The sequence below is a fragment of the Panthera uncia genome, chromosome D1 (assembly GCF_023721935.1).
Source record: "Panthera uncia isolate 11264 chromosome D1, Puncia_PCG_1.0, whole genome shotgun sequence".
Taxonomy (NCBI): Eukaryota; Metazoa; Chordata; class Mammalia; order Carnivora; family Felidae; genus Panthera; species Panthera uncia.
The window spans coordinates 13,956,048-13,968,498 of record NC_064808.1 but is presented as its reverse complement, the minus strand read 5'-3'; the positions used below and the strand labels follow the sequence as shown (position 1 = coordinate 13,968,498).

Sequence of the window (12,451 nt, the reverse complement as noted above, 5' to 3'; positions counted from 1 at the left end):
TTTAATTTCTATTCACTTTCTTGGCCTCCTGTGGAAGTATAAACACATCTCCAAAATACGTAAGTTTTTCAGATCTCAGAACTGTATTCAATCTATAATAAAAACAATGGGAACAATGAAAAATTCTTCAAATCAGAAAAAGCGAGTGTATGAAACTATAAAATGTAGAAGTGCATCAGATCCAGTTGATTGGATGTTGTTTTTTTCCCCAAATCCTGCCAAATTTATGTTTCCCAAGAAGTCCATGAACAGTGTGGTGAGAATTCCTTCTATTCCTGATTTAAGCTCTCCTTTTAACCCTAAGTGTGGGAACAGTGTCTCCCATATAAACCTTAAGTCTGTTAGTGAATGTGCTTGGCTATTGTCATTTACTTAAATCTCCTGTAATTCTTCATCGACTCTAGAGAAATATTTAAATAGACATTCACAACGGGCAGGGTTTGGTAAGGCATTGACCTCTCAAGTCCTCAGAGGATTCGTAATTGGTCCTGTTGGAATTTTTGCTGGAAGCAAAGCATCCACAAACATCATTAGAGGCCAGTTTATTTTTGTATTTTTGTTTTATTTTTTCTCCAACTTTTTGTTTAAATTCTAGTTAGTTAACATACAGCGCAGTATTGGTTTCAGGAGTAGAATCCAGTGATTTATCACATATAACACCCAGTGCTCATCATAACAAGTGCCCTCCTTAATACACATCACCCATCAAGCCCATCCTCCACCCACCTCCCTCCAGCAAGTCTCAGTTTGTTCTTTCATTTTCGATCTTTAAGGGTCTCTCACAGTTTGTTTACCTCTCTTCCCCCCACCACCATATGTTCATCTGTTTCTTAAAGTCCACAGATGAGTGAAATCATATGGTATCTTTCTTTCTCTGACTTACTAATTTCGCTCAGCATAATACACTCTAGTTCCCTCTACACCACTGCAAATGGCAAGGTTTCATTCTTTTTGACGGCTGAGTAATACTCCATTATATGTGTGTGTGTGTGTGTGTGTGTGTGTGTGTGTATTTGTGTGTGTTTATATATATATTTGTGTGTGGGGCGCCTGGGTGGCTCAGTCGGTTAAGTGGCCGACTTCGGCTCAGGTCATGATCTCGCGGTATGGGAGTTCGAGCCCCGCGTCGGGCTCTGTGCTGACTGCTCAGAGCCTGGAGCCTGTTTCAGATTCTGTGTCTCCCTCTCTCTCTGCCCCTTCCCCATTCATGCTCTGTCTCTCTCTCTGTCGCAAAAATAAATAAACGTTAAAAAAATATATATATATTTGTGTGTGTGTATATATATATATACACACACACACACACATATATGTATATATATATATATATATATAGTGTATATATATGCCATATCTTCTTTATCCACTCATCAGTTGATGGACATTTGGGCTCTATCCATAGCTTTGCTATTGTTGATAATGCTGCTATAACCATAGTGTTTCTGGCTGTAGTTTTGGACGAGAGTGATAAGGTAAGTTGGAAAGCTTCATGATAAAACTTTGTTGTTCATTTTGATATTGGTGAGGCTGGCACAGGATAGGGGATGGTTTTAGGCACAGGTCGGAGTTCAGAGAATGGATTTCTCTCTGAAAACCTGACTGTTCTAACTAATATGGTCATCCTAACAATGGAAATACCAATTTTCAAGGTTATGTGCCATGTTACCCTGGGCAACTGTGCCATTTTTAATTCTCAGCCACCAAAGACTGGGTAAAGATTGTCATGATGAGTTCAGGGGAATATAGCTTTTCTCTCTACCCCACACAGAAGGAATTGTGGAGATTTACAGTAAAGTATAGTGCCTCCACATGGTAGCCATTGAAAAAATCACACTTAGCCAAACATTATGTATAAAGACATTCAGAAGTAAAGGTTAGAAACACTATAAAAAGGAGGCTCTGCTCTAATCTCTCCCTCAGCTTCTGAGGTGTTGAAGAGTTGGCTGAAATCCTGCACAGAATCACCTTTTAAAAAAATCAACCTTTACCTTCAAAGCAAGCTGATATGCTCCTGAAGTCCAGAACCAAAAAGGGAAGCAGTGCCTTTAGCTCTGTCCTCAGCAGCGACTTTTGTTCCTTTGTTTCCTGCCAACCTCACTCACAGTCTGTCCCTCTCCCTTGTTTTATTTTAATTGTGGTAAAATATACATAATATAAAAGTTGCCATTTTAACCATTTTCAAATGTACAGTTCAGTGGCAGTAAGTACATTCACACTGTTGTGCAAACATCGCCATCAGCCATCTCCAGAACTTTTTCGTCTTCCCACACTAAAAATCCATCTCCATTGATCAATCACTGCTCATTTCTTCCTTCCCTCAGCCCCTGGAAAAACGCTGTCTGCTTTCTGCTTCTATGAGTTGAACTATTTTAGATATTTCATGTAAATGGAATTAGGCAGTGTTCTATCACTGGTTTATTTCACTTAGACTAATAACCTTAAGTTTCATCCTCAAGTTTCATTTGTCACAAATGACAGACTTTTGTTCCTTTTTAAGGCTGAAGAGTATTCTATGCAGTATATCTATACTACATTTCTTTTTTTTTTAAAGCATCGCCTCTGTTGATGGACATTTAGGTTGTTTCCACATCTTAGCTATTGTGAACAATGCTGAAATGGACGTTGGGTTGCAAATAATTTCTTGAGGTCCTGATTTCAGTATTTTTAGATAAATACCCAGAAGTGGGATTGCTGGATTATATGGTATTCTATTTTTAATTTTGTGAGAAACCTCCATACTGTTTTCCATAGTGACTCTGGCAATTTATATTCCTGTCCGCGAACAGAGGTTTTCTTTTCTTCATATCCTTGTCAATACTTGTTATCTCTTGTCTTTTTGACAATAGCCATTTTAACAGGTGTGAAATAATATATCATTGTGATTTTGATTTGCTTTTCCCTGATGGTTAGTAATGTTGAGCATCTTTTCATTTGCTTATTGGTCATTTTTACAAATTCTTTGTGGTAATGTATATTCAAGTTCTTTGCCTTTTTAAAAATTGGGATATTTTTGCTATTGAGTTGTATAAATTCTTTGTATATATTTGACATTAACCCCTTATTAAATATATGGTTTGCAAATATTTTTTCCCTTATGTGGGTTGCCTTTTTACTTTTTTGTTTCCTTTGTTGTACAGAAGATTTTTAGTCTGCTGTGGTCCCATTTGTCAATTTTTCCCCTTGTTGTCTGTTCTTTTGGTGTCATACCCAATAAATCATTGCCCATCCCATGTTACAAAGATTTTCTGCTGTGTTTTCTTCTAAGAGTTTTATAGTTTTCGGTCTTTTGTTTTAAGTCCATTTTGAGCTGACTTTTGTGAAGGTGTAAGATAAAGATTCAATTTCATTCTTTTGAAAGTGGTTATCCAGTTTCCCCAGCACCATTTATTAGGAAACCTATTCTTCCCCCATTGTGTATTCTTGGCACCCATGTCAAAGATCAGTTGACCATGTGTATATGGATGGGTTTATTTGTAGGTTCTCTATTCTATTCCATTGGTCTATACGTCTTTATGCCAGTACCATACTATTTTAATTACTATAGCTTTGTAATATAGTTTGTAATCAGGAAGTGTTGTGCTTCTGGCTTTGTTCTTCTTCTTTCTTTGTCTACTGTGGTTCCATATGAATTTTAAGATTGTTTTCTCTATTTCTGTGAAAAATTCCATTGGGATTTTGATAGAGATTGCACCAATGCTTGATTGCTTTGGGTAGTATGGCATTTTGATGACACTGAATCTTATAATCCATGAACACAGGATGTCTTTCTGCTTATTTGCCTTTTTTTTTGTTTTTACTTTCTTTCGTAAATGTTTTGTGGTTTTCAGTTTACAAATTTTAATCTTTTTAGTTAAGTTTATTCCCAAGTATTTTATTCTTTTTGATACATTTGTAAATGGAACTGTTTTTTTTTTTTTTTTAGTTTCCTTTTTGGATAATTCATTCTTAGTTTATAGAAACAACTGATTTTTGTATGTTGATTTCATATTCTGAGACTTTACTGAGTTTGTTAAATAGTTCTAACAGTTTTTGAGTGTGTGTGTGTGTGTGTGTGTGTGTGTGTAATATTTAGGCTTTTCTACATGTAAGATCATGTCATCTAAAATTAGAAATAATTTTACTTCTTCCTTTCCAATTTGGATACCTTCTATTTCTTTTTCTTTCCTAATTGCTCTGGCTAGGACTTTCAGTATTATGTTGAATAAAATTGGTGAGAGGGAGTCCTTTTTTGTTCCCAGTGTTAGAGGAAAATATTTTAGTTGTTCACTTGTTGAAGAAAGAAGTTGTTCACTTGTTGAGTATGATGTTTCCTGTGGGCTTGTCATATATAACCTTTATTATGTTGAGATAATTTCTTTTTAACCTTGGTTTATTGAGACTTTTATAATAAAAGGGGATTAATTTTGTCAGATGCTTTCTTTTTTTGCATCTGTTAACATGATCATATAATTTTTATCTTTCATTATGTTAATGTGGTGTGTGTCATTGATTGATTCTTGCACACTGAATCATTCTTGCATTCCAGGAATAAACCCCATTTGGTTATAATATATGGTTTCTTTAATGTGCTTTTGAATTCAGTTTGCTAGTATTTGTTTAAGATTTTTGCATTTATGTTCATCAGGGATATTGCCTATAGTTTACTTTTCTTGTGGTATCTTTGGCTTTGGTAACAGAGTAAATCTGGCTTTATAAAACAAGTTTAGACATGTTTTTGGGGCGCCTGGGTGGCTCAGTCAGTTGTGTCCAACTCTTGATTTTGGCTCAGGTCATGATCTCATGATTTGTGGGTTTGAGCCCCACTTAAGGCTCTGCACTCAGTGCAGAGCTTGTTTGGTATCCAGTCTCTGTCTCTCTCTCTTCCCTCCCCTGCTTGTGTGTGCACGTGCACTCCCTCTCTCTCAAAATAAATAAATAAATGTAAAAATTAGAAGTGTTTTTTCCTTTTCAAATTTTTGGAAGTATTTGAGGATTGGCATTTATTCTTCTTTAAATGTTGATTGTAGATTTCATCAGTGAAGCCCTCTGTTTTGGGGCTTTTTTTTTTTTCCTTAGGAGGTTTCTAATTATGGGTTTGTTTTCCTTGCTCATTATTTGTCTGCTCAATTTACCTATTTATTTATTTATGCTTTAGATTTGGTAGGTTGTATGTTCCCAGAATTTATATATTTCTTCTAGGTTATCCAATTTATTACTGTATAACTATTTGTATGAGACTTTTATAATTCTTTTATTTCTGTGACATGAGTTCTAATGTACCCTCTTTCATTTCAGATTTTATTTATTTGAATTTTTTCTCAGTCTGGCTAAAGTTTGTCAATTTTGTTTTGCTTTTAAAAAAACAAATCTTAGTTTCATTGATTTTTTCTATTGTTTTTCTAGTCTTTATTTCATTTATGTCTGCTGTACCTTCCTTTGCTAATTTTGGGCTCAGTTATTCTTCTTTTTCTCATTTCTTGAGGTATAATGTTAAATTGCTTATTTGAGATCTTTTTAAATGTAGGTGTTCATTGCTATAAAGTTCCCTTTTAGTGTTGCTTTCGCTGCATCCCATAGGTTTTGGTGTATAGTTAAAAATTTTTGTTTGTTTTGAAATGTTTCTGAATCCCCTTTTGTTTTCTTCTTTGACCCATCGGTGGTACATAAATAAGTTGTTTAATTCCCACGTATTTGCGAATTTTCCAGTTTTCTTTCTGCTTTTGATATCTAGTGTTACTTCATTGTGTTCAGAAAAGACACTTTGTATGATTTCAGTATTCTTAAGTTTTTCAAGACTTGTTTTGTGACCTAATATATGATCTAGGCTGCATAATCTTCCATGTGCACTTGAGAAGAATGTATATTCTACTGCTATTGGATGCAATGTTCTATATGTCAGTTAGATCTATTTGGTTAATAGTGATGTTCATATCCATTGTGTTCTTATTGATTTTCTGTCTATATGTTCTATCCATCATTGAAAGTGGAATATTGAGGTCTCTTACTATTATTGTATTGTCTATTTCTGTCTTTAGATCTGTTGATATTTGCTTAATATATTTAAGTACTCTGATGTTGGGTGAAATCTATCTATCTATATATAGATATATATTTCTAATTATTATATCTTCCTGGTAAATTGACCCTTTATCATTATATAAAGTCCTTTCTTACGAGTTTGTGTTTTAAAGTCTATTTTGTCTGACATAAGTATAGTCCCTGCCCTCTTTTGGTTGACATTTGTATGGAACATCTTTTTCCATCACTTCACTTTGAACCTATGTGGTCCTTAAATCTTAAGTGAGTCTCTTGTAGACAGCGTATAGCTGGATTAAAAAAACCCATCTAATCACTCTATGTCTTTTGATTGGGGAGTTTAACCCATTTACATATAAAGTAATTATTTATAGGTAAGGACTTATTCTTGCCATCCTGTTTTGTGTCTTATAGTTCTTTCCCTCTTTTTCTTTTTTACTGCCTTCCTTTGTACTTTGTTGATTTTTTGACGTTGATGCTTTGATGATTTTCTCTTTTCTTTTGCAGGGCTTCTGTCCTGGGCCAGAGCTGGATCTCCTTTTATTTGAATTCTTTCTCTTAGAATGGCACTGTATCTCAAATTACTTCCCATTGCACTGGTCTGCAGTTAGCCTGAAGGTTGCCATTCAAATTTGAATGTACAGACTTTCTGTCTTAATCCAATTACTCAGTTATTATTAACTCCTTTTTGTATCAGATACTTATGTTCCTATTAGCTAAGGCATAAATCCGTACGTCTTAGACTGAAAAAAACGCTCCACCGATTACCTTCTGCCTGAGAATCATGTGCGAAATTGCTCTATGGCTGTACCTCGCAGAATTTTATATCCCTTTTTGTCTTTAGTCAGAGAAAATAATTTATTCTAAGAGGAGCCCAAGTAATAATGTAAATGGTACCTCTGGAATTGCACAACAGGGCAGCATTAATTTGGGGATGAGTCCTGCTTTGATAACTCTCTTGTTCCTCAAAACCTGTTCATTTCTGGTTGATCTTTATTTCTTGTGATAATGAGTCTACTTTGGCTATGTGGTTGGGATTGAAACTATGTATTTTCAGCAAAATAATTAGCCATTAGGCTTTTTGTTTAAATATTTTAATTGTCCTATTGGCTATATAATCTGTACCCAAAGCTTTACAGAGAATTGTTCCACTGAATACATAAACTCCGAGATTTTCTATACATTGTGACATTTTTATGTTGTTCAGCAGTGTCCCTTTGATCAATAATTTGTTAATGCAGAGAGGTTTCTAAATGGAGGAGACTTTCGTCATCATTTAATTCAATATTGCAATTTTATGAAAGAAGAACCATTAAAGATTAGAGAAAACAAGGGGAGCAAAATATACGTAAGCTCGTATATTTTGATTTCAAGACCATTATCCTTTCTATTAGTCATACTTGTTCTTAATATATGAATAAATTTTGTTTTTTCCCTTCTCTAGTCACACGAATTGTTACCCAAGGTTACCGTATGGCTCCAGAGTTTCCTCATGGCGTTTTTTACCTCTGAATTTCTGAGGGTGTAGATTAAAGGGTTTAACATAGGTGTTATCATAGTATAAAACACAGCCGCTGTTTTGTCAATGGGGAAGGTGATCATGGGCCGCAGGTACACAAATATACAGGGTACAAAGAACAGGACGACTACAGTAACATGGGAGGCACAGGTGGAGAGAGCCTTACGCTGTCCTTCAGGGCTGTGGGTTCTCAGGGAGTAAAGGATGAGGAGGTAGGAGGTGATAAGAATAGAAAAAATGAGCAGACACATCAGCCCGCTGTTGGCGGCAACAAGAAGTCCAAAGATGTGGGTGTCAGAGCAGGAGAGTTTCAGCAGAGGGAAAAGGTCACAGATGAAATGGTCAATGACGTTGGGGCCACAGAAGGGCAACCAGACTATAAAAAGAGTTTGAATCAGAGCGTGAAGAAATCCCCCGGCCCAGGCCGTGGCCACCAGGAGGCCACACGCTCGCCTGTTCATTGTGATCGTGTAGTGCAGGGGCTTGCAGATGGCCACGTAGCGGTCATAAGCCATGACCGTGAGCAGGATGATCTCGACACCCCCAAAGAAATGCTCTGCAAAGAGCTGAGTCATGCACCCACCGAAGGAGATAGTTTTCTTTGCGGCGAGTAAGTCAAATATCATTTTGGGAGCCATGGCAGAAGAGCAGCAGCTGTCTATGAAGGACAAGAAAGACAGAAAAAAATACATGGGGGAGCCCAGGGCTCGGCTGGTGGTGATTGTCACGACAATGAGTAGGTTGCCTGCCATGGTGAGAAAGTAGATGACTATAAACACAGCGAACAAGAGTTTCTGTGCATCTGGGTTCTGTGTCAGGCCAAGCAGGATGAATTCCGTCACGTTGTGCATTCGCCCCCGTGAATCTACATCGGGGTCTGGATGATTGATCTGTCTGTAAATAGCACAGGGACTGCAATTGTGGCGGATACATTTTGACCAAGCAAATCATTTCTTTCAGGAGTGTTTTCTGTCAGACTGATGGAAACCCCAAGCAGATGAACTCAGATTTAAAGTTGGACCTTATTGCCAGTTACCTAAGGAACACGTAGCCTCTTCACCCTCTCACCTACACAGACACACACACACTTGAGCCCACACATTCACGGATACACTCGTCCACTTTCACAAGTACGCTTTTATGACTGCAGGCCCCTTCCTGTAATTGTACACAGGCGGATATTCCCTGAACGACTGCCATAGTATTTTCTCCCACGGAAAAACAGGAATGGAAGGAGGGCCTGTGAGGAGCAGGAGGCTTGAATTCAGGAGAGGCTGCTGCCCTGTGTCTTTTCTCTTGCCACCTGTGCTGATAAGGCTAAGTGGCAGTTTCTGTTTGGTATTTTTTTTTTTTAATTTTTTTTTTAACGTTTATTTATTTTTGAGACAGAGAGAGACGGAGCATGAACAGGGGAGGGGCAGAGAGAGAGGGAGACACAGAATCTGAAACGGGCTCCAGGCTCTGAGCTGTCAGTACAGAGCCCCACGCGGGGCTCGAACTCACGGATAGTGAGATCGTGACCTGAGCCGAAGTCGGCCGCTTAACCGACTGAGCCACCCAGGCGCCCCTGTTTGGTACTTTTAACTTGTTTCAGGTCGACTAGAAAACATCAGGCAAATTCAATCTGAAATTAAGAATGATGTAGTGACATCTCAGAAAAAAAAAAAACTGAACTCAGTCAATGTTTGAGGCTTCAGGAAGATTTGTGGCAGTTAGATTTGTGAGCTTATATTACTTTGAAACTGAATTGTCTAAGAATATCATCAAACAGGAAAAAGGAAGAATATCCTGAAGAGGATGAAACAGCCAGCCTGATGCAATGCAAAATTCTCCAGATTTATTTGAAACTTTGGAATTCACTGGAGAATTTATGTTCAGTTTTCAAGGATATTTTGCATATAAAAACTCTGTTTAAAGAAGACCATGAAAAAGTCTCTGGATGCAGAAAACATATTTTAAAGGTGAGGAAGCAAAAGCACCATAATTTGTTGGGCAGAGTATGTTTGTTATAGTCACGTAGACTAGTTTTTTGTTCTGCTTTCACGGATTAGCTGCCATGTAATGATATGTACACACCATAGTTTTACTGCGTCTAAACGTTCTCATATATGAAATAGGAAAAATAATGAATAACATAGAGGAATTGAAAAATATCATTATTATATAGACCAAAGTTTTATCCTAAAGGTAAAACACACAGCTTTCCCCACAATCCAAATTCTTGAAAGGAGAATAAAAATGAATCATTATTCTTATCCTTGAAAGATTTGATTGCTATAATATTAAGAAAGAACATAAAGGAAGAGAAAAATGAATTAAATATTCAAGAAGTTAAAAAATAACCAATTGATTCAGAAAAAGTTGAATGTAGCAATCAGTATATCAGGCAATAGAAAAATGTTAGACTTGATAAATACATTAAAAAGTTATTAAAGAGTCTCTTATGGTGTGCTTCTCTTTCTCTCTTCTTAAAAATTTTTTAATGTTTATTTATTTTTGAGAGAGAGAAAGAGAGTGGGGTAGGGGCAGAGAGAGAGAATGAAGCAGGCTCTAGGCTCTGAGGTGTCAGCACAGAGCCCGACATGCGGCTTGAACTTATGAACTGAGAGATCATGACCTGAGCCGAAGTCAGTGGCTTAACCAAATGGGCCACCCAGGCACCCCATTTCTCTTAAATACAGAGAACAAAATGAAGGTTGCTGGAAGGGAGGGGGGTGGGGGATGGGCTAAATGGGTGATGGGCATTAAGGAGGGCACTTGTTGGGATGAACACTGGATGTTATATGTAAGTGATGAATCACTAAATTCTACTCCTGAAATCATTACTACACTATATGTTAACTAACTTGGATTTAAATAAAATTTAAAAATTAAAAAAAAAAAAGGGAAAAGAATTTTTTAATATTTCAAAAATATAAATGTAACTAAGCACAAATATAACTGATGATGGGATAAGCTTAATAAGAAGCAAGTATGGTCAAATTGCAAAAGAACATTATTTTTAGAGAATATTTAAAAGAATATAGTTCATAAAATATTTTTCAACAACTGGGTAAGTATTTTTCAAAATACAATGTCTCTTCATGCCATCACTGAAAAGAAAAAACAAGAAAGAAAAAAAGAGAAAAAAAAAGAATAGAGTGTCTTAAAGCCTTCAAATAAAATATAGATTTGTTTGAAAACAGAAAAACAAATACGTACCTAATCTCTGGATGGGAAAGAGCGTGTTAAGCAAAATGCAGTGGTATAAGATACAGGACAAAACTAATGGATTCAATTCCATAAAGATCCGGAACACACTGGAAAAATACTTGCAACAAGTATAACAAGTAACCATCATATAATGAAATGGTTTTTACAGAAAGGTCTACTCCTAGCATTATAAAAATAAGGGCAAAACTAATAAAAAGAAAACTCCCAGGAGAAAACATTAGACATCTAAAACAATGCTCTGTTGGACAAGTCATCAAAGAAATACCATTTAAAAACGGAAATATTTTCAACTGGCAAATTGGCAAAGATTTATTACCGCTATATTACCCAGTGTTGATGGCTGTGTGGTGATCTGAAATATTCTGGAAAGAAGTTTGACTTTATAGAATTGGGTGTTATAACTGGTCATGTCCCTTGGTCCAGTATGCCTTAGGCTTGGGAATCTACTCTAGTTAAAAAATGTGGACAAACATGCATACATTGTTGTATTCCACAATTTTTATGATAATGAATAATTAAAAATCTAAATGTATACAAGAGGAACAATGACAGGAATTATATTTATGAAATATCAGGTGGGCAGTGAAGTTATTTGCCAGAAGAATTAATAGTTTGGAAAGCGGGGCGCCTGGCTGGCTCAGTCGGTTAAATGTCCTACTCTTGATTTCAGCTCAGGTCATGATCTCACGGTTCGTGAGCTCGGGCCCCACAACAGGGTTTGCACTGATGGTGTGAAGTCTGCTTGGGATTCTTTCTCCCTCTCTCTCTGCCCCCCCCCCTCTCTCTGTCTCTTTCCAAAATAAATAAATAAACTTAAAAAGGAAAAAAAAAATAACATGGAAAGATTCTTCCAGTATGAGTGGAAAACACAAGATATAAAACAATTTACATATTATGATCAAAATTGTCCAAAATGGCATATGTACAAAGAAAAGTATCTGAAAAAAAGTACACTATACAGACTAATAGTGCTTACTTGAATTACAAGTAAAGGGGAATTCTTGTGTTTAAAAAATGTTTTTTGATTGAAGTTTTCTACAAAGAGAAAAGATTACCTTTGTAATTAGTGAAATAAACTAGTAGAAGAAATATTTGCTTATATCAAATATTTTTTTATATATTTTCTTATTATATTATGGGTGCATAAATCCTAAGTGACTGCTTTTCTTAATAGACTAAATATGGTCATTGCTCATAAAAATTTGTGACAGTAGATATACATATTTAAATCTAACTCACCTTAAATTGGAGACCCTCGTATCACCTTGCGAACAAAACACTAATAAAGAAATCAACGATTGTACCTACCTGTCCGAATGCAGTAGAGAAAGAAGTAACAGATTCATTCCAGAACAGGTATCTTATTTGAGAGCACATTTGGCGTGGATGTAGCAATCACCCATTCCTAGCGGCTGCTTTGCAAGTTCATCCATTTTTCACTTAGTGACTTGCAAATGATTGCTGAGAGACATCCTAAATAATTCTTGGTTCATGGGCTGGGTTTAGTTTTGCTTCCTAGGGTCACACTTCCCTGTGAATGTAACACACAAGCACCCCAGCTCAGATAACAGATTTCTTTCCTTAGCTTCCAAAGTGTTAGGCTTCATAAGAAATTGATGGGGAAAAAAACCCTAACCGTTGGAGGACATGTCTCTCCAAGCCACACATTTGCCAGTATTTTTTGGTGACAAGATGAGGTTTTTT

General features: G+C 36.3%; 1 protein-coding gene across 1 annotated transcript; it reads right to left on the bottom strand.

The window, feature by feature from the left end:
• Nucleotides 1–7,455: 7,455 nt before the first annotated feature.
• On the bottom strand, nucleotides 7,456–8,400 carry LOC125916409 (olfactory receptor 4C5-like). The gene has a single exon (XM_049622600.1). The coding sequence runs from the start codon at nucleotides 8,383–8,385 to the stop codon at nucleotides 7,456–7,458; it is 930 nt and encodes a 309-aa protein (XP_049478557.1). The 5' UTR covers nucleotides 8,386–8,400.
• Nucleotides 8,401–12,451: the final 4,051 nt, after the last annotated feature.

Bases quoted from the DNA above. Each gene is read 5' to 3' on its own strand.
- LOC125916409 (XM_049622600.1), bottom strand. From the start codon at position 8,385: ATGCACAACGTGACGGAATTCATCCTGCTTGGCCTGACACAGAACCCA.